Raw genomic sequence first — 21,935 nt, 5'->3', positions numbered from 1 at the left:
ACCGGGCGGAGGCATTACCCCTTCTAAGGCCGTCTTGACCTTCGACTCAACCTCCCATACGAGTGCTGAGACCACTACTTTCTCAGGTAAAATTCACTCGGGAGTCACCGGGCGGGCGGAGGGATCAAAAAGATGTGATAAAGAATCGGGTTTGACATTTTTGGAAGCCGGGCGGTACGATAAAGTAAAATCAAAGCGACCGAAAAAAGTGCCCACCGAGCTTGCCTGGAATTGAGTCTTTTGGCAGTTCTAATGTATTCTAAATTCTTATGATCGGTCCAAACAATGAAAGGTACCCTGAGCCTTCCAGCCAGTGACGCCAATCCTCTAAAGCTAATTTGACGGCCAACAATTCTCTGTTACTAAATTCAAAATTGCATTCAGCAGGAGATAAACGATGGGAAAAAAACGCACAAGGATGTACCTTATCGTCCGAGGCAGCACGTTGGGACAATACTGCTGCTACCCCCACCTCTGATGCGTTGACCTCCACCACGAACTGCCGTGTGGGGTCAGGGGCCACAAGGATGGGAGCCGAAACAAAGCGGCTTTTGAGGTTAGTGAACGCAGTCTCAGCTGCGTCCGACCATCTGAACGGAGTACTGGGGGAGGTCAAGGCCGTTAGAGGTGAGGCTAGTTGGCTGAAATTGCGAATAAAATGCCGATAGAAATTGGCAAACCCCAGAAACCGCTGTAGGGCCTTACGGGAATCTGGAGATGACCAATCTATCACAGCCTTAACCTTGTCAGGGTCCATACATATTCCCTCGGACGAGGCGATATACCCTAGGAAGGGACCCTATGTTCAGGTGACGTGCAAGGAGTGAGTCGATGAAAATACCTTCGGCTCCAGAGTCCAGAAGGGCATGACAGTCGTGTGTGTGATTCTCCCACCCCAGTTTCACCGGAAGGAGAGTCGATGATGTTGTTGAGGACATCCCAGCGGAGATCACACCTGATAGTAGCCTCATTTTTACTACCAGGCTGGCTCTTTTACCGGGCAGGAATAGATGGTATGTCCTGAGCCTCCGCAGTACAAACACAGTCCTTGGGACCTCCTCCGCTCTCTCTCTCTCCAGGACAGCCGAGCTCTACCCACCTGCATGGGTTCGTGGTCGTCGATGGGACCGACCGCATTCTCTCGACTTGAGCGGCCCCTTCCCGGAGAGATGGGATGGCATGTAGGACTGGTCTGTGTACCCAGACTATTAATCCGGGCATCAACTCGCAGGGCTAGGTCAATGAGACCGTTGAGTGTGGGGGGCAGCTCGAGGAGGTAGATCTTCTTCTGAACACGGTCGGCCAGCCCATGCAGGAATCGGTCCCACTGCGCCGTCTCGTTCCACTGGCACGCGGCCGCCAGGGTACGGAACTGGATGGAGTAATCCGTGACAGAGGAGGTCCCTTGATGTAGGTCCAGTGTTGTAGTCGAGTCACCAACTGTCGAGTCCGAGTCGAGTCTCGAGTCTCAGTGTTCGAGTCCAAGTCCGAGTCACCAAAGAAGAGTCTGAGTCGAGTCCAAGTCGAGTCACCATTACCAGAGTTCGAGTCCGAGTCGAGTCTCAAGTCCCATATTTTTTTTTTTTTGAGGAAACAATAGCAACCAACTTGTGTTGGTAGGCATTGAAGTCCATTATATGAAGAAAACATCCTGAAATGTTTTCCTTAAAAAACACAATTTAAGAAAAAACGCCATGGATATCCTGGAAGGCATTGGGAGGAGTAAATGATTGGGAAATGTTCATTTTTGTGTGAACTAATCCTTTAACACTGTATTACAGAATTACACTTGGCGAAAAAAAGAAACGTGCATATTACAATGAGTGTGAGTGTGTGTGAGAGAGAGAGAGAGAGAGAGAGCGTTTGTGTGTGAGTGACCGAGTGATTTAGCGTGAGTGCGTTTGAATGTAAGGTGAAAGTAAAGTGAGTGACGTCAGTGAGTGTGTTGTGAAGCAAAGAGAGCGAGCGGTAGCAGTGTCTGTGAGGGAAAAGAATAGATCCCGGCCAGTCTTGGGCACAAAACATTTTTTATAACATTTTTAGTCAAAAACAACGTAATGACTGTTCAAGTCCAATTTTATATATCCTAGAGTCCGAGTCCAAGTACGAGTCATCAGTCCACGAGTCCAAGTCGAGTCAAGAGTCCAGAGAATGGAGTCTCGAGTTGGACTCGAGTCCAAAGAAAAGTGACTCGAGTCGGAATAGTTTTCTGGCGCCGGAAGTCACAGCTCTGATCGGAAGTGATTCTGGGAGGTCTCCCGGGGGACGGGCGGTGCAGGCGGTGCGATGGGCGCAGTGGGAGAGGTGAGCTGGTGGATCTGCTGGGTGAGCTAGGACACCTGTGCCACCAGCGCTTGGAAAGCGCGTCCGGTGTTAGTGATGCTCACCTGCTGCTGATCCATACGGTTGCTGCAGTGGTGGATAAAGTCAGATAAAGAGGTGGTGCTCGCTGCTTCCATTTTTGGTGAGAGCGTTCTGTGACGACTGGGTGAAGGAGAAGCTGGAAACGTGTGAGTATGAACAATATTTAATGAAAACAAAACAAAACAAACAAGAATACAAACAACGCTGGGAAGATGACAATCCAAGATGGTAAAGGCGGTGAGCAATCCAGATGGTGGTGGAGAGTTGGCAGCAGGAGAGGATGGCACAGGAACTGTGGGGAATCGAGCCGAAGGTAAGTGGTGATGCTTGTGAAGGTGCGAAGAGATGAGGTTCCGGGGGAAGGCACGGACATCCAAATGCAGAACAACACAGAAGCAAAGAACAGTTACCAACATGAAACAATGCTCTCACAAACACAAGACGAGAGACAAGCCATTATATAGGGAGAGAGTGATGAGTGACAGCTGCTGCTGATGACAATTAACGCAGAAGCCCACAAAATAATCAGTGCAGACGCGAAACACACAGACTTCACCACAAAGTGCAAAACACAGAGATCACGGTTTACCAACCGTGACAAAAAGATTCTCCATTTCACTACTCTGCATCTGAGTCCTCTGTCTAGCCCGGTCCTGACACTGCTTTTTCCTCACCATGCAGAACTGCGGCTTAATCCTCCGGCTCCATACTACATAGTGAGCCCAACTCATGTCAGTCATTTCTGTCCCAGTGCTCACTGACTTTCACTCTCCAGCCTTCCTGTTTCCCAACGTAGCAATCCAGGGTAGCTTCGTCGTCACTCTCTTGGTAAGTCAAGCGAGAGAGTGTGGAACGGCCAAAGTGGGACAGCAAGCATGACTGTTGTGTGTTGTTTGAGGCATTCTTGAAGCAGTTGTGCAAGGTGTTTGATCGCTCTGCACATGGAATTGAAGCAGCACGAGCATTGTCGCTGCTTCAGTAAGGAGAGCAGCCAGTGTCTGGTTACTCCATTCAATTCTGCATGCTCGCCGTGTCCTGCGGATGTAATGAGAAGGCTCTCTGGGATCACTTCCTTCACGGCCTAGGTGAGCAGGACAAGATCTATTCTCTGGCTTGGATGAGCTTATGGACCTCGCCATTCAGCTTGACGACCGGTTTGCCCTCCGTTCTTGGCACCCAAGAGAGGGCATTCCCCATGAACACATCATGTGATGTCTGTCAAACATGCGTTTGGAGCAACATGTGACACGATATCTCAACGCTGCATCCTCCCGGAGGAGGAGACTATGCAGATTGAGAGAGCACGGCTGACCATAGGAAAGCAACGCCATCGCCTGGATAATCAGCTGTGTCTGTACTGCAGCGAGGCGGGTCATGTGGTAGTGGCGTGCCCTGTGGCGGGGCGGGGTGACGCTTTACAATCAAGGGAGGGTGCAAAGTGAGTGTCACTACAACTCGACTGCCACCTGGTAGTCGCTCAGAGTTCAGGCTTCAGTACAGTTTGGGGTAGCTGTTTTCCAGGTTTCGGCATTGACTCTGGAGCGGAGGGCGACTTCATGGATTCCAGATTGGCAACACGTCTGGGGATTTTGGCCATTGCGCTGGCCAAACCTATTTCTGCCAGGACCCCTTTGTGGCACCCATCTTACTAATATTACTTACACCACCCAGTTTGTCACATTATCTTTGTCTGGTAATCATACCAAGGAGATTAGATTTCACCTTGTTCACTCGCCCACAGCTCCAGTGGTGTTGGGTCACACCTGGTTGGTTAAACATAACCCTCATATCGATTTGGCCCGTGGTTCTATTTTGGCTTGGAACCCTTTCTGTTTAGCTCAGTGTTTGGGAGCTGCATTTTCCCCAGTCTTCTCTCATTCTGTGCTGCAGGAGGAGCTGGTCAACCTGGCCGATGTCCCGGAGGCTTACCATGATTTGAGAGCAGTTTTCAGGAAGTACTGAGATTCATCTCTGCATCCACACAGCCCGAACGACAGCCACTTTTTCACCTAAGGAGTGTATTTACTCTCTGTCGGGTCCGGAGAGGGAGGCCAATGAGAGGTATATACATGATTCTCTGGTAGCAGGCATTATCCGTCCCTCTTCCTCTCCAGCCGGGGCGGGGTTCTTCTTCGTGGAGAAGAAGAATGGATGGTTGTGCCCCCTGTATTGACTATCGAGGGTTGAATGACATCACGGTTAAGAATCTTTATCCTTTTGCTTATCACTTGGTTCGGATTAGGGAGGGGGATGAATGGAAGACCACTTTTAACACCCATACAGGGCATTTTGAATATTTATTTGTGACGTTTGGGCTTTCCAGCTCCCCGGCGGTCTTTCATGGGCTCGACAACAACGTGCTCCAAGACATGGTCGATCGGTTTGTTTTTGTTTACATCGATGACATCCTGTCTTTTCCCAGAATGAGCATGATCATGTCCAGCATGTTTGCGAGTGCTCCAGCTGGAGAATCGTTTATTGGTCAAGTTTGAGAAGTGTGAGTTTCACTCACAGTCCGTTCCGTTCCTGGGATTTATTCTCTCGTCTGAGGGTATCCGAATGGATCTCACCAAGGAAAAGGCAGTTGCTGATTGGCCCACCCCAGATAGTGGGGTGCGTGGACCAGCGCATTTTCGGGTTTGCAAATTTTTACAGGAGGTTCATTCAGAACTTTAACCAGATCACCCTTCCTCTGACTGATCTCACCTCCACAGAGAAACAATTCTGTTGGTCGTCGCAGGTCCAAGCTGTGTTTGACAGCCTTAAGAGTCGATTTATTTCGGCCCCCATTTTAACGTCCCCTGACCCATCCCGTCAGTTCACTGTGGAGGTGGATGTGTCTGAGGCGGGAGTTGGGGCAGTTTTGTTGGAGCAGTTTTGCCATTTATCATTTGGACTGATCATAAGAATCTCGAGTACATTTGCATCGCCAAGAGAATAAATTCTAGGCAGGATCGCTGGGCATTATTTTTTTGGACATTTCAGGTTTACCATTTCTTATCGCCCCGTTTCTAAGAATGGTAAACCTGATGCGCTGTTGAGGGGTTTTTGAGGCTGAGGCTAGTCCCACCTTGCCCGTGGCCATTCTACATCCCGAACGGGTTGTGGCTGAGGTCGCCCGGGGGGGGGGGGGTGAAGTCTAAGGTCCGCACGGCACTACGCGGCGCTTATTTTCCGCAGGATGTCCAGAGGATCTGCTCTCTGTGCATGAGTCAGTCCGAACTGGCATACTACAGTGGGGCCACTCTTCTAGTCTAGCTTGCCTCCCTGGAGCAACTCATACTTGTAGGTTAATCAAGCAGCGGTTTTGGTGGCCGTCCGTGGCACGGGATGCTCGACAGGCTTGCCTCCGTCTATTGGCAAGATGGTAGTTCTCACTGTGGTGGACAGGTTCTCAAAAGGCAGTCGATTTTATTCCCCTCCCCAAATTTCAGTCAGCGAGGGAGACAGCGACTATTGTCGTAGATCACATTTTCTGTATTCATGGCCTCCCGGTGAATGTGGTTTCTGACAGGGTACCCCAGTTTGTGTCTAGGTTTTGGACAGAGTTCTGTCGACAGCTGGGAACGACTGCAAACTAATGGTCAGGCAAAGCGTGCCAACCAGGATTTGGAGAGTGTTCTGTGCTGTGTGTCATCTGCTGAACCGTCATCTTGGAGTTCTAGGTTGACCATGGTAGAGTATGTGCATAACTCCTTCCCTGTCTGATCTACGGGTTTGTCTCCCTTCCAGTGCTGTTAAGGCTACCAGCCACCTTTATTTCCTCTCTCAAGAATCCAATGCTGTTGTTCCTTCCACGCATGCATTTATTCAGAGATTCCTCCTTACTTGGAGGATCGCCAGAGAAGCCCTCACTCGGACTGGCGAGAGGAATAAGGCGACTGCGGACAGTCACTGTACTAAGCCCCCACTTTAAGTGTGTGGTCAGAGAGTCTGGTTGTCTACTCTGGTTTTCCATGTTTCAAAGATCAAACCCTGGTAGACTGGGAGGGCTATGGTCTGGAGGAGAGATGCTGGATTCCGGCTCGCAATATTCTGGATCACACTTTCATTGATTAATTTCATCAGCATCATGGTGAGTCTTCTGGTGGGGGGTACTGTCACGTTGCAGGGTGCCTTCACGGCTTCCCCTGGGGTCTGTGTTGTCCTGTGTGTTCTGTAGCTGGTGGTCTGGGCAATCAGCGCTGATCGTGGCGGGGTTGTGCAGATCACGAGCTGATTCTTTCCCACCTGTCACTCGTTTTACAGACTGAGAGACCGAAAAAGAAGTCACAAAAGAAGTGTGTTTTTGGTTGCCAGGGCAAGACAACCCTGCACAGATTACCAAAAGAGAAACAGCATTAAGGGACCAGTGGACGGAGTTTATTTTTACAGAGCATCAACGGAGTTGTGCAAGTGTTTTTGTTTGTTCCCTGCATTTCGAAGATGCTTGTTTTACAAACAAGGCCCAGTTTGATGCCGGATTTGCGTATCGTTTATTTCTTAAGGATAATGCAGTTGCAACGAAAAAGGGTCACGATCGTGTGTTGGAACCGCAGGCGGTGGGTAGAACTGCTTCAAATATCTCTGTGTTGTTAACTTAGCTATCGGCGTGTAAGCATATCAAGTAAACAATATATGATGTTGTCATCAAACTGCACTTTCCACATGTACACCTTAAAAAAAAAAAAAAAAAAGAAAAAGACGACATAAAGTGGAAATTTTCCAAAACCGCTAAGCAAATATATATAGCTTCAATACATACCACATAGAGACGTCGTTGCTGATGCTGCTCTTGTTAAATTTCAGCCTCTGGATCTGATTCTGGATCATAAATATACGCTGAATCTTACTGTTAGCCATGGTTTGTTTTGGATGTTTTTTTTCTCACGGTAATGTCACAGCTTCCAAACGCTCTCAATGCAAAAGCTTACTCGCGCTCGTGATTCTTTAGCTCCGCCCACACGTCACGCCTCCAGCCGCTCATGTTTTTCCGGGAAAAAACGGTACAGACTAACTTTCTCTTATAAATATAATAAAACTAAAGACTTTTTGGAGTTATGAAGGATGCAGTACTACTCTATAGGTACTCAAGATTAACAGGATATTGAGTGAAAACGAGCATTTCACCCCCCCCCCCAATGAAAGTTTTCTGTATTTGCTGCCCCCTTAGGGTCATGCAGGTGCACACTCATCCAAACCTGCTTTACTCTCTCTGATGTCCAGACACTTTTACTCTAATGATAAATACATCAAGTGCGTGTTTCCTCTGAACAACATCAAAACTTGTTCTTTCGAACTGTTAATCCTCCACAAGTTGTTTGCGAACCTACAGTAAAACCTAGAGGAATTTTTGGAGGACATTCAAATTATACTGAAAAGTGGTTAAAACAGAACTTTGTTCACAGGGTTTAACCTATATCTTTTTTTATGCTTAAGTGAAAGATGATCATTTTTTAACTAGCATGGTTGAAGTCCCAAGATTTACTACACGTGTTTTAGAAAAGAGAGAGACAGTCTAGAAGAATTATTAAAACGTTTTAAATGCAACTGAAGTACTTATTTTTGGAGATGTTAAAGGTGCCATATGCAAAAATTGAGGTAAAAATATCCAAAACATGACCTACACGCATCAAAAGAATGAGAAGAAATAAGGGCGATGATGTCATTAAAAAAATGTCAAGTTATAGTGCTGCAGAGATATCAACCTTAATTAGCATTAGCATTACTAGCCCCGGCCCGACAGGTGTCGTAATACCAGTTTCGGCCATGGGAGGCGGTATGCGGGCAACATAATCACCAGCCAACCTGCAATACACAAATAATTTGCACGGCTTGTGGGCGTGTACTTGAACCTGATGTCAATCGTGTGGAAAGTACAGCCCACTAGTTCATTTCAGTTCAGGGAAGAGAGCGTCACCCGCTACAGGGAAACAACCGTGCTCGGAAACACAAATCAAATCCGATAAGAAAAGGAGCCGAACCAGAGTAAATATCGGCACTGCTTTTAATCGCTGGAGACAACTGATGGACCTGAAAGAAATGAGGTTCGACTCCGATCTTGCAACATTTCTTTTGGATTGGTAAGTAAGATGCTGTTAGTATTTCGCTAGAAGTTTTATATGTTTGTGTATTTGTTTTCGGGAAGTTATAACATAGAAATGTATCGAAGGCTGTTCGATAAACGTGCTAATGTTAGCGATGGCTAACCGTAGCTGCATTTGATAATTAGCTAGCTATAACTTACCCATTGTTTTATTTCATAAGTTACCTGCTCTGTCAAGTCTGTTGGTCTCTGTGTCTTCTTTGCTTCGTGGTTTTTCTGTGTGTGAGAAAATTGATGTGTGGCGTGAAAGCGTGTGAAAAGAGTCAATTGCGTGTGTCTCACGGTGAATGCTTGAGAGTTGGCAGCTCTGGTTACGTTGGTTGGCGCTAGCTTTGATCAGCTGTCTTGATGTTAACCAATGATGAGAAAGTAATTTAATTCAAATAATGTGTATATACAACTCAAAATGTAATATGAACAAAACGAATAGGAACATATTGACTGGTAAAGGTGAAGGGGAGTAGCTTGAAGATGTCATGTTTCAATATCACTTGACATCACCCAACGTTCCTCTGGAGGCAAATCGTCCTCTTAGGCTTCGGCTATGGCTGTAGTGTTGTTGTGAAGATAGGGGCGGAGCATAGAGACTATGCCGTTTCTCGTTTGTTACTCTAGAGTAGACCAATTCACTTTATTGAGGCATACTGCCCCCATCTGGTATGGAATGTGGAGTATGACTTGATTTTTTTTGTCAGACATGACAGATGGCACCTTTAATATAAATTGGCTAGACAAGCATTGTAGAAAAAAAAAGCTTAAAGATTTGACTCTAAATATGATGATCAACAGATAAGTGGACCATATTTCTTGGAGCACTCAAACGTGAATACATTTGGTATTTAAAAATAAACTTAAACAAAATTACAAAAATGTATAATTTAGTCAGCGGTCTGTCTGATCATAATATATTAATCTCAAACAAATGTTAAAAAATTAAATAAAACTGTTACGTCATCAGCCTGTGATACTGAATCAGGTTATCTGTATTTATGTAGTGCTCTGCTGATAATACAAGAGTTTTACTGAATTTAGACTCAATACTCAGTCAGTGCTTATATTTCTCACAGGTTTTGGGACATTCTAAAACCCTTAATGTGGCTTAATGTACTAGACCAGTGACAACAGTAATAACCTTATTAATAACAATACTATTAATAAAGCACAATGGCCATGAATGCAACGTACTAATGCACGTTAAGCTTTTTCTACCACACAGAAAACCATTAAAGATGACACACTGAGACCCAGCATTTCATCTGCAGCAACCGTGAGTGTAGATTCATGTAGATATAGATACAACCGTTCCTTTTGTTTTCACACTATGGGCTAATTTATCACATTGGGAACCTACAATTAAATAAGCTAAAGAGCCACTGATGGACTTAATTGTTAAAGATCTGATAATAAATCAAGATATATTTATGTAATTTAATATAATAATTGATTAATAATAGCCTAACTGTTTAAATTAATATAATAATTGATACTTTTGACTCCCCTTTTCTTAAAAATTGTTTAAAGGCTGACATCTGAAGTGCAGGTCTTAAAGTTCTTAAATTGGATCTTTAAAACCCTGCAGTTATTTTATGGTATCGTTTGGTATAACTATTTATTAATTTTAATGAGCCCTTTTTAACTGTCCTCTTATGTTGTTCTGAGAATGTTCTGTAATAAAAGATAGGACCTCTGGACATTTGTTTGATGCAAATTTACAGTTAATGCAGTTGAGATGTTTATCTGTTGGAGTGATATTGCTGTCAACTGACAACAAAGCTTCCCTTCTCAATTAAACTAACTGCACAAGTTGTATAGTTAATAAAATCTTTAAAAACAAACTACATTAATTCTGCTTTAAATCCCTTCAATAAAAAGTGTGTGGAAGTGGACTAGTAAACTGGCCCCTTTGGTATAAAGTAGAACAAATGCTGGCCCATTCCTGCTATAGAGCATCTAACCCCTGATCACTATATTAAACTCCCAGGACACGTCTTTATCACTTCACAAGAATATTCCAGTCATTCATAAAGAGACAGCTGTGATTCTACCATGGGTTACATTTGAGAGATAGGCCTATTGAGTTAGAAAATAGAGTAAATGAAACCACCTGTAAGGTGAAACGTCTGATTCACACACACACACACACACACGTGAATACTCAGTTTGAAGAACTCTTTTGTCCCATGTTTCTAGATTCTAGGTTTATGGAGGATCAACCTCACACGATCAGATCACCAGTGTTTGGTGTTTGTAATGTTATGGTTTTACCACTAGATGCCCGTATGTGTTTAATAAACATAGCCTTCATGTATTTAGCTCTAGTCCAATTGCTGTAAAGAGTTTTACTGGTCATAATAGCTTATTACATTCATTTTTTGTATATTTAGACATTATCAAACACTCAATGTTTATACATTTTGAAAATATTAATTTCTCACATCTGTGTGTAATTTTATGACATGTATTTAATTGAATAAACAGAGATAGCAGTGTGTTTGTAGATGAGAGAGTAAACATGACATGATTCAGTCGAGAGGAGTGAGCTGTGTGAAGAGCACTGATGGTCAGTCTGTTAGAGAGGAACAGGTCGTCTCAGAGCACGGGTCATCATGATGATGATGATGATGATGATGATGGTCTCAGAGCACGGGTCGGGGCTGTTGGGTCAGCAGCAGGCCGAAGCGCTTCTTGATGGTCACTCGGTGTCTGGAGAACTTGTCGTCCGGTGAGAAGCGTGCCGGATGAGCCGAGCTGCTGGGCTGACCGCTCGGGTCCACTTTCTGCAGAAAAACAGAGAAATCATTCATTTAAAACCTGCCTCAACACTGTACTTCTTCATTACACAGCTGAAGCTGCATACAATAACAACAAAACAATACCAAAATATGCTCAAGATCCCAGTGATCTTTCAGAAACTGTACAATAAAATACCCCTCATTATTAAAACCCATGGGGTTATGTTTTCGAAATGTATATGTCTTTAATGTTATTAATTATTGCTTAAATCACAATGATAATCATACAGTAGCACCCGACAGACAGAGAACACTTCCGGTTGAGTATTTGAAACCAAATTAGATCATTCTGGGAACCAACAAAAGGTGTTTTATTTTATTATTTTACTGACTATGGTTTTATCAGCCAAAGAAACTTTCATACACTAATAAAATACTTTGGACGTATACTACCGTTATAATACAGTTGTAATGTTGACATTACAATTTCACGAAGTGTAAAACTCATACTATATATGTTACGTGTATATAACGTTCTAGAACTCACCTTCAGAGTATAAACCCTGTCGCCGAGCTCGTTCAGATAATACTGCAGGAACATGATCAACTGATCACACGCCGGAATGTGAAGTTTATTTCGGTGATTTCCGAGCAGAAAGCAGATTTATACTCTGTAGCCAGCAGCTAAAAACACCACGTGCGGCGAGCGAAGTTAGAACAACCCGGATGTGCGACTCACCGCGCAAAGGAGGATGGGAAACTGAGTTTTTCTAAAGGAACACGTATGATAAGCCTATTTAACATTTTTTTTCTTTTTTTTGTCTTCTTGTGTTTGCTAAAACAGTTATCATTGTGGATTTTTCTTTCATGTGTAAACAGACTTGAAGGCTTGTTGTTTGATGAAACATGTCTATTTTCTCTCTCTCAGGAGCGTAATAAAAATCTGAAGATCTCCAGATAAGAAACAGACCAAATCTGGGAAATCATATGAACGAAAGAAGTGCAAAAGGCAACAAAATTGATTCGGACATTCCCAACGACTCCCAGAGAATGACAAACATTTGTATTAAACAGACAACCCTGAAGAAATCAGATACGATTAAGGAAAATAATGCAAACAAACAAACATAAAAAAACACAAGAGACAACATATAAAACGAAAGATCGTTGGACAAGAAACTGATTTAATCAAAATTAACGTGAAAAGAGTTGATTTACATTGTGATTTTCATCGCACGACATAATTGTATCAACGAATGCAAATAGACGTGACCGAAACTCAATGTACAAGCGACAAACGTTTCAGAAAAGATGAAAGAGCACTTGACACTAATAAACCATAAAAACAAAACACCAAATAAAGTCCTCATTTAAGAATGTTAATATATTAAAGTATAAAATATGACACTTCAGCAGAAATCCTTCGCAGTACAGTGGGTTTTTCCAATAAACAAAGATTAAAATGACAAAAATATAAAAATTTTAATAACATTTCCTTCGGACTTCATGATAAAATATTTATATATAAAGGCATCTGTACTGTATCTGTAGTAGTTGTGCTATATTCTCACAATATAATTCCCAGCGCAGAAAACAGTAACACTCAAGAAAGAAATCACGTAAAGGTAACCTCGAACTACATTCTCAGCTCACGCTCAGATCATGCTAGTTAACATATGTGCAGTCAGACTGAACGAGAACTAACACTTGGCTTGGGGTACAGATGTTGAATATTTCAGACGTTCGTCCCAGTATTGCGATGAAACCTCAGTTGGACTTTGTATCGGTCGCTCCATAACGGTTATAAACCCCGCTGGTGTTTCCGTTGGGAATCCCATTGTGTTTTCCGTCTGCGAGTCCGCTGGAGTGGAGATACTCGGTGAAGACTCTGCGATAAACTGGATGCGTCGTCAATACGTCCTGCAGAGAAGCTTTAGGAGATGAATACGTAATAAATTAGCGTACAACAGTCAAATATTAGCATTATAGGCTCAAACTAATGAGTGTGCGATACTGACGACAAATGACATCTCAATATTTTGGGGGGATTTTTTTACAATATTTTGCATATTGTGTTTTTGTGCTTTTATCTTGGTTGGGTTAAGAATTTTTCCTTTTTACTTTAAGGCCATGTCAGCTTCTAATGAATTGTTCATGGTGAGAGCCTGGTTAAATTATTCAAAATTAGTCAAAGATAAATATGACAATAGGTGGCAGCAAGTCTGAATATGATTCACTGAGTCATTTGTTCAAATGATTCGTTTAACAAAGCTGTTTCTTTTGAAATGATCAAATGATTAATTCCACAACAGATTCGTTCAGAAACCAAACGTCATAATGTTGTGATATGTTTTTGTTTATTTTTTGCAAAATGAGTAACAAACCTGATCATTTCAGCTCACATATAGTTAAAACAACTATAATAATATCATTGTAGATGGTAAATATCGCACACCTCGGCTCAAACGCAGTGGTTTTTACCTTCAGTGGGTCGCCCCCTGGTGGTCAGCGCCGTGTACATCTCTGTGATCGAGTGCTGAGGGACACCCACCAGCGCCCCCATCAGGACAGACAGATCATCTGCGCTCAACAACCCGTCCTGGTCTGCATCGAACCACTGACAACACACACGGATCAGAGCAGCATTTACACTGAAGACACTGTTATCATGAGCTGCTTGTGTGTAAATGAACACCGTGCTGCGCTTCACTCTCAAACAAGCATCTGAGTGCATATGTATATAAAAACATCACACACACACACACACTCTGACACACACACACTCTCTCACCTTGAAGGCAGTGTGTATGAGAGACTCCAGACTCCTGAACTCAGAAACAGCTGAAACACTCAGACAGATCTGCCTCAGATCCACCGTATCGTCCTGCAAACACACACTCACTTCAACACAAATACACAGATCTGCGGTTTCCTGCTCAGATTGATACAAGTGTCTTGTGTGCTTGTAAATGTTAACAAATTATTTGGAAGTAGCTAATTATTTTGCTTTTGAACTAAAACGGCAGCACACACAAAAACACAACTGCTGGTTTATCAGGTACATTCACACATGAGAGGAAACATCTCTGATATTAGTGACAACAATACAGCTGGTCAGTCTTATGTTTGAATGACTCCATTTATTGGCTTATAACCAAATGCACCAATTTTTGTGCGCATTTCAGCGAATAACGATAAAATTAAGAAGATGTTTTAAAGAACGTTGACAGTACAGAGAATTGACTTTCATGGGGGGGGGGGGGGGGTTCTCCATACTATTGAAGCCAATGGCTACCATCATTATTTGGTTACTGATATTCTTTAAAATGTCTTTTGTGTTCAAAGGAAGAAACTCATACAGGTTTAGAAAATCTTGATGGAGAGTAATTGATTTGAACTTTATTTTTTATTTTTTGGGTGTACTGTCCCTTTAAACCAGAGTGTTTATCTCTCCAAGCCATCTTATGACTGCAGTGTATTTGAATACAGTACTTTTATGACACTATTATTTTAAGGTCATATTTGCACCTAAGGATCTGTGTTTGCAACGCGGGTTCAAGAGGGTAATAAATGATGAACAGATTCTCACACTGTGTTACCTTTGAGTAAAGCGAGCAGATCTTCACCGCCGTCTTTCTGTCCTTCAGCCCCAGAAGAGCGGTCAGGTGATCGGCCGTTACCATGGAGCTCTGGCCTGAGTGACAGCTGTCAATCACATGATTCATCACAGCCTCCACATGAGTTCGAGAGAGACTGGAGAAGAACCAAAGAGTGTGAGACCAACAGGTGGAGAGGAACTACACACTCTCTCTCTCACACACACACTCACCCGTGTTCACGGAGCAGTCGGAGTGTGTCGTGTGCCGGAGGCTCCAGGGGAAGCGAGAGGTTTCCCAGCTTCTGAACAGGACACCGACCCTCCATCACGTAATCAGTGGCAGGAACACGCAGAGCTCTACGAAGAAAACAACAGGCCACACCAGATACAACTCACATTAATACAGCAAAACATGTGTGTCATTTCAGTCAGAAATCAGTCTCAAACCTGTTATTATGTTTCCGGCAGATGAAGTGCTGTGTTTAACATGACATTATCAGAAAACAGGAGTTCAAATAAACTACAACTACTGTAAATATGCTAACGAACAGCTCTAAAATGATGAAGAACTAAAATGACAAACTCAAATTAACAGGTAAAAAACAAACTTACAAAATTAAAAAAATTAAAATCGGAGAAAAAAAAAATGGTTCAGAAAGAGTATATAAATGAATTTTGTATTTGAATTTTTAGTGTGTTTTTGTTATGACTACATACACTTAGTTCGAGTTTTATTACTAGTAAGACTGTTTTTCACATGACTTACTGGGCCATCAGCTTCTGTACGTTCTCTGCGTATAACTCTGGGCTCTGCTTCTCGTCCTGCGACGGCGTGTACACGGGCAGGAACTGCAACCAATCAGAGCAGAGCAGGATTACTGTGTGATTCTACTCGCAGGACGTGATTGGCTGTGGCTCATGTCAATCAACCTCCACAGTGACGCTGGTGTAGATCTGAGACGTGGTGTGCCACAGAGCGCCGAGCCTGCAGATCCAAACACACACAGCTGTATTCAGAAGAACAGCTGCATCACGGTCAATCATCAAGAGAAGAACAACCGCTGCTCACCATGTCAGGCCTCTCCAGGTCCAGCGAACCGTGTCCTGCACACACAGTTAAAGAGCGATCCGTCTGATCAGTGTTTCTGATGAATCGAGATCATAGCGGTGTGTGTGTGTGTGTGGTGACTCACCGGCTCTCCAGGATAGTGGAGCAGGACGGGCTGCACGGGAACGCCGGCCACAAACGCCCCTGTCCAATCACAACACAGACATGAGCTTACAAACACACGGACACACACCTGCTTCTGTTTCTGGAGGAAGTCTCTGCTGCTCACCAAGGCCATAGCAAAATACAGTAAATAGTGAAATATTATTCTAATGTAAATCATCTGTTTTCTGAGTGAATCTCTGTTAAAGTGTAATGTATTTCTGTGATGCTCCGCTGTATTTTCAGCATCATTCCTCCAGTCTTCAGTGTCACATGATCTTCAGAAATCAGAATAATATGATCATTTACTGCTCAAGAAACATTTCTGATTATTATCAATGTTGAACACAGTTGTGCTGCTCAATATTTCTGTGGAAACTGGGATGCATTTTATTTTTCAGGATTCACAGATGAACAGCATTTATTTGAAACAGAAATCTTTTGTAACATTATAAATGTCTTTACTCCCACTTTTCATCAATTTGAGCGTGTGTGTGTGTGTGTGTGTGTGTATGTGTGTGTGTGTGTGTTGTACCAGGTTTGAATTTGATCAGCGCTCGTCCGTTAGTCGTTGTTCCTTCAGGAAACATGAGCATCTGCCGAGAGAAATGAAGAACAGAATGAGATCAAACTGTACAGGATGAGACACACCAGCTGACACGTGTTACACAGGGTGTGTGTGTGTGTGTGATGTGTGTGTGTTGATACCTGAGGCCAGCGGGCGTCGGAGCCGACTCTCTCACAGATCTGAGACACACACGTTCTCCTGGACTGGGGATCTTTTCGACTCACGATCAGCGCCTGGTTGAACTCCAGCAGCGCTGAACACACACAGAGACTCAGGGTTCGAGATCACACACATCCTCAGCAGCTCACTCACACATCTTCTGTTAGTGTCCCTTCAGCACTACATCACTGCAGACATCAAACCTAAGCGAATTTATGATTAAACCCAAACCAGTATCTGCTAATGGACAGGTCAACAGGTATTTGATTTCCTGTTAAACATAAACTCGCTTAATTTCCTACAAACTAAATTCCTTTTGCAGTCATTTAATGCCATGACTTTACAGATTTAAAACCTCTTAAGCTTTAGTTTACGAAAGTGGAGATCTTCGTATAGAAGTCGAGGGACCAGCAGTAGTCTGGAGCTCACCTCCGATGATGGGGAGTCTGCAGTTCTCCGCTCGTGACACCACGGTTGGCAGACCGGTCACACACAGCACCAGCATGTCCAGGAACCCACTGTGAGGAGCTACGACCAACACCGGCGCCTCCTTCAGTCCCGCCTGACAACCTTTGACCCTGATCCGCAGGAAGCCCAAGGAGAAGAAGGCAGCGCGGCTGAGGAAGAGCATGATGTGCTGGAAGAGCCACCAGCGCCAGCCCCGCACAGGCTCCGCCCTCTCCGCCGCCGACAGACCGACCAATCGCAGGCGAGCCACGGGCCACATGAGCAGGAAGAAGAGCGAGGCCAGGGTGATGCGCACAGGAAACAGAACCAAGCCCAGAATCATCCCCTACGAGACCAAGAAAGAGACTCAAGGAGCATTTCTATCTAGTGCACATTAGCGGCCCTCGATGATCCACATGTAGTCAATGCAGAATCCGTTCTGCGCTTAGACTTTAACAGCAGGTGGCGCTCTACTCCAGTGTTTATCCCATGCTCTAGTGCTGGAGAAGAAGTTTAGTAGTTGACCATTGTATGGTCTAATAATGCAATACAATAAAATTAAATAAAGAATAACATCAGTAAAATAAAAAGATAACTTAACATACAAGGTTTAAAAAGCACAGGTAAGAAAATAAGATTTCAATTTATTTTTAAACTTCAACATACTCGAAAGCTTTCACGGTTTCCTCCTAAATACTCCTTATAAACACACATTTAAACATAGTGTGTGTGTATTTATATATAAACACGATAAATATACACAGTATATTATGTGAACAAAAACATATTATTAATAGCATTGATCATTCGACAGGACTAAAATCAACCATGATTTATTATAGTAACTTAACTTTGGTATATTGATTTCCAATTTTACTACAAATACTTTGGTTAACTACATCTAGTGTGGCAGAACCATGGGTAATTTGGTTAAATTATAGCAGCCGTGGTTTTTTGGTTTTATTTGTAACGTTAGTTAAAAGTTTGAAAAACGCGAGGTAAAATACCGCGGTGCTCCCGTTACAGCGTTACATTAAGCGTTACTGTAGCCCTGTTCAGTTCACTGATGTCCTCAGTGTTATTACAAACAAACAAGCTCAGTTTTTTGACTAATCGCCGATCCTTTCACACTGAATGGCTGACATAATATCATATTTATACAGTTTTACTGTAGAAACAACTGCTTTAGCGACAGCTGCACGGTATGGGCAGACACTTCTGTTACCATGGTGATGACCGCCAAACATTGGGGGACGCACGTGCGTCTGTCAGTCACGCAGCGAGCGCGTGGAGATGAGCGCTGATCTCACCTGAATCCGTCGAGCTGCTGTCAGTCTCACTTCATGAACGAACGGGTGCGGAGTCTGTGTCTTCCTCATCATCACCGGAATTAATCACAGCCTGGTGAACGAGAACGGCGAAGAAAAGTGCGCAAGATCCCAAATAAACGAGGGAACAAAAAGTTAAGATGGCGGTGATACTAAGAGAAAACTTCAAGAGTATTGGTGTGAGACGAACCCAACCCCATCTGGTGAAAATACTGATGTAAAACGAAACTCGAAAGCGCCTGACCTCCGGAAAAGGGGAAGGTCAGCACACACACTCACAGATCTTACAATAAAAGTGTGTGACTTCTGGCGCTCTAGCGGTTAATAAACAGAACTGCGCGCGTCCCGCGGAAGAACACTGAAGCCGGAGCTACTTCTCTGTTTATGTCTATGACGAATAACGAAGGTACTCGAGCCAGTCTAAAATATTCCGAATATAAACACTTGTTGCAAAAAATAAATGGATTCAATGTTTACTTGCGTATAATTATAATAATAATTGAAAATACTGTAAATTTTTTACATAAAAAGTTATGGACTGCAGCTTTACGTTGATAAAGAAACAATATTACACACGGAGTCCCGCCCACTAAACATACAACCATCAATCAACTTGACCCCGCCCACTTCTCCATTCAGCGTCCTTTTTACTTCCTCAGAACTTACATTTTCATATTTAATACGCAGTTAATTTATGTTTTATGCGTGGTCATTTTTCGTAAGAATCTGCTACTTTAATTACTGTGCTATGTGTGTGACAGGCAAAGAAACAAATCTTTGAGAAGTCAAAAATGAATCTGTGTTTTCTTTCTTTTTTTGTCTAAATTAAACTAATGAACTTACAGATGCAGCCCAAAATGTTTTGCATTTAAATTTGAGATTAAATATTACCCAGGCATGTTTGTAAACATAATTTCAAATAAACATTCTTATTGTTTTCATGTTTGCATTAGAGGTGAAATGAAAGTGAGATGTCATTAAATATACATTTAATCTAAACATTTATGATGAATATTTAATGAAGTGTGTAAAAAGTCATTTCCATATATTTCCACTCCAACGCAGCAAAATGTTAAACAAATTTATTAATTTGAAGCAACTCACAGAACAAAACACTTCAGCATCACCAAAAACCATTAGTATAACTTAATTATCAGCATAAGTGGGGTTAAAACGTTCTTCCTAAATACACAGTGTGTGTGAGAGAAAAAGAGAGAGAGAGTGTGTGTGTGTGTGTTTGTGAGAGCACGTCACATGACCATCCCTCCGCCCATGATCTCCAGTCTCTGTGTAGAAGACAAACACAAAGGAGTGAGTGAGAGGAACGTGAAAGCACACACAAACACCAGCTCATGAATTATTCACGCACCTGAGGCGGCTCTATGAACGCCAGCCAATCAGACGAGTGCGTCGGGAGGAGCCCCATTGATTGACACTTGTAGACGGCCAGAGCAGATCCCAGCAGATTCCCGATCAGATACACCAGACCCTGCAGCCACTGCTGACTGGAGCTCTCCAACAGCTTAAACGCTTCACACACACACACACACACACACGTATGAGAGCGTGTCGTTCACGATGAGGACGTGTGTATGTGTACGTGTGTGTGTGTGTGTTACTCACTGGCTGACATGGACATGAGCGCTTGGATGGGTCTCCAGGCCATCATACACACCATCATGATGGGGAAGATGGAGATGGTGTTTCCAGACATGTACATGATGAAGAGGTTCATGGGAATCTGCTTGAGCGGACCCAGCGCCACGTCCCAGCACCTCTACACACACACACGGAGAGAGAGAGAGACACACACACAATCAGAGCAGTTTACATTAAACAAATGCACTTATATTTAAGTCCAGTAACATTTTTATTATTTAATATTTTCAAGGGATTTTTGACAGTATTCACCTCCAAACTATAAACCATTTATTTCCATTAATTGAATTATTCTATTCAATACGAATATTTGAAAAAGTAGTACTTCAATTGACAATTAAGTTAAAAACAGCTATTTGTTTGTATTATTTAAAACCCAATGCATGTTGAGTGTCCATGATGCTAATCTTAGACATACTTGCTTTTTTTGTAAAGTGATGGTAGTTAAAAAAGTTTTTTTTGTGAATGTTTATTAAATAGTGATTAAACTGTGTGCTCTATACTGTATTTTATTTATTTATTTATTTATTTGTTCGGGACAATGCACATTAATGAACAATCTAACATTTCTGTACAGACTGTAAATGCTAATTTTCACCTGTAGTCCCGAGGCAGGAAAACAACAACATACAAATAATACAACATAAAAGAACAGAAAATATACATGTGATGAGTGTGATGTTTCATTTACTCTGTTATATGAACAGATATCAGAATGGAGTTGTGTGTATAGCTCATGAGGACTCTTGGGAAACAAACTGTTTTGTTTTCCGTCTGGTGAAGTGTGGAGATGGTTTAGTGATCTATATCAGAGGGTTGGAGCATCACCTTCTCCACCAGGTTGCGGTCGGCCTCCTGCACACTGGTGTCCGGCACCGGTTTATCCGAGTATCCCACCGGATACATGACGTCTCCGTCCTTGCTCTGCCGGTCACCGCGGCTCCTGCTGTGAAACACAGAGAAGACCGTCAGCGAGGCATGCTGACGAGGTTAATGAGGACAGATGTGATGCAGCACCTGCTGTTGCCCACACTCAGCTCCAGAGACCACTTCATCCTCCTGACCGTGGCCCCGCCCCTCGTGGCCAGAGCCCCGCCCCCCGGTGACGTCATCGCTGCAGCTGAACACAAACACATCAGAGTTATTCTTAAACAAAGTGTCTTAATAATCAAATAAAACTCAGCTTGTTTAATTATCTCGGTTTGTCAGGTTTCTGTCGTTATGTCTGACAGTGAATCTGTAAACATGGACAGAACGGACGCTTTCTCAATCCAGTTTGACTTTTCTTTAACTGTAATGATTCAGGGATGAAAACCTAACATCTGCACACACATTTATACATGCAATCGGTTTCTGCACTCCAGATATTTAAAAACAGAGTGAATTAGTCCTGTTCGCTGATTAATGAGTTATATTTGTGTGTCTGATCGCCTCACCGTTCGACGCGCTTCGATCAGCCGTTAATCAGCGAGAAGGACGAGTAATGCTCGTCTAATGCAGTAAATGATCGGATTAACTGAGGTTTAACGGTTAAATAGAACAATAACGCAACACCAAAAGCGCTGCTGCTGCTCTGCTGACACTCAGGAACCTGCAGATGACGTCACGCGGACCGCACTTCCGTCCCCAGCATATGACGTCAGAGAGCTAGACCTAAAATAAATATCGCGATCAGCGATAAACACCCAATAAATCCGTAAATTATTATTTTTAATAGTAATTTATATTTAATTTTAAACGAAAAAACTAAACACACTGAATTTCTGTTTAGATCTTATTAAAAAC

General features: G+C 43.0%; 3 protein-coding genes across 13 annotated transcripts in view; all 3 read right to left on the bottom strand.

Moving 5' to 3' along the window:
* Positions 1 to 11,928, bottom strand: part of LOC127962282 (H/ACA ribonucleoprotein complex subunit 3) — a 78,904-nt gene extending 66,976 nt beyond the window's left edge. Inside the window, exons 1-2 of one of the 4 annotated variants that reach the window (XR_008154540.1) lie at positions 11,729 to 11,928; positions 11,033 to 11,226 (exon numbers count right to left, since the gene is read on the bottom strand). Coding sequence is in view for 3 of the 4 variants with exons in the window: in XM_052561838.1 (XP_052417798.1) it covers positions 11,086 to 11,226; positions 11,729 to 11,782 (195 nt within the window). In the remaining variant the exon portion in view is untranslated. Of the gene's footprint in view, positions 1 to 10,773; positions 11,227 to 11,728 lie in introns of those variants that run through there. The other 3 variants (XM_052561838.1, XM_052561837.1, XM_052561836.1) reach the window with 3 other exon arrangements.
* LOC127962242 (lysophospholipid acyltransferase LPCAT4) overlaps positions 1 to 18,869 on the bottom strand; it is a 75,095-nt gene extending 56,226 nt beyond the window's left edge. For 2 of the 7 annotated variants that reach the window (XR_008154538.1, XR_008154537.1), the window contains exons 1-13: positions 18,474 to 18,855; positions 17,146 to 17,509; positions 16,698 to 16,810; positions 16,525 to 16,585; positions 15,973 to 16,031; positions 15,849 to 15,883; positions 15,710 to 15,764; positions 15,546 to 15,628; positions 15,011 to 15,136; positions 14,781 to 14,934; positions 13,973 to 14,065; positions 13,663 to 13,798; positions 12,812 to 13,112 (exon numbers count right to left, since the gene is read on the bottom strand). Coding sequence is in view for 5 of the 7 variants with exons in the window: in XM_052561784.1 (XP_052417744.1) it covers positions 12,949 to 13,112; positions 13,663 to 13,798; positions 13,973 to 14,065; positions 14,781 to 14,934; positions 15,011 to 15,136; positions 15,546 to 15,628; positions 15,710 to 15,764; positions 15,849 to 15,883; positions 15,973 to 16,031; positions 16,525 to 16,585; positions 16,698 to 16,810; positions 17,146 to 17,509; positions 18,474 to 18,545 (1,515 nt within the window). In the remaining 2 variants the exon portion in view is untranslated. Of the gene's footprint in view, positions 1 to 12,333; positions 13,113 to 13,662; positions 13,799 to 13,972; positions 14,066 to 14,780; positions 14,935 to 15,010; positions 15,137 to 15,545; positions 15,629 to 15,709; positions 15,765 to 15,848; positions 15,884 to 15,972; positions 16,032 to 16,524; positions 16,586 to 16,697; positions 16,811 to 17,145; positions 17,510 to 18,473 lie in introns of those variants that run through there. The other 5 variants (XM_052561784.1, XM_052561785.1, XM_052561782.1 and 2 more) reach the window with 5 other exon arrangements.
* A 689-nt stretch (positions 18,870 to 19,558) lies between these two features.
* emc4 (ER membrane protein complex subunit 4) lies at positions 19,559 to 21,769 on the bottom strand. 2 transcript variants are annotated; one of them, XM_052561830.1, is made up of 6 exons: positions 21,587 to 21,769; positions 21,168 to 21,270; positions 20,979 to 21,096; positions 20,115 to 20,268; positions 19,861 to 20,021; positions 19,559 to 19,777 (listed from the first exon to the last, which is right to left on the bottom strand). In XM_052561830.1, exons 2-6 carry the CDS (start codon positions 21,260 to 21,262, stop codon positions 19,742 to 19,744), a joined length of 564 nt encoding a protein of 187 aa, XP_052417790.1. In that variant the 5' UTR covers positions 21,263 to 21,270; positions 21,587 to 21,769; the 3' UTR covers positions 19,559 to 19,741. The 2 variants fall into 2 exon arrangements, with proteins under 2 accessions (XP_052417790.1, XP_052417791.1); XM_052561831.1 differs by having other exon boundaries at positions 20,979 to 21,093; positions 21,587 to 21,767.
* Positions 21,770 to 21,935: the final 166 nt, after the last annotated feature.

This window comes from Carassius gibelio, chromosome B7, assembly GCF_023724105.1.
Source record: "Carassius gibelio isolate Cgi1373 ecotype wild population from Czech Republic chromosome B7, carGib1.2-hapl.c, whole genome shotgun sequence".
Lineage (NCBI taxonomy): Eukaryota > Metazoa > Chordata > Actinopteri > Cypriniformes > Cyprinidae > Carassius > Carassius gibelio.
Note: the sequence above shows the minus strand (reverse complement) of the source record. Positions and strands in the feature narration are given on the sequence as shown.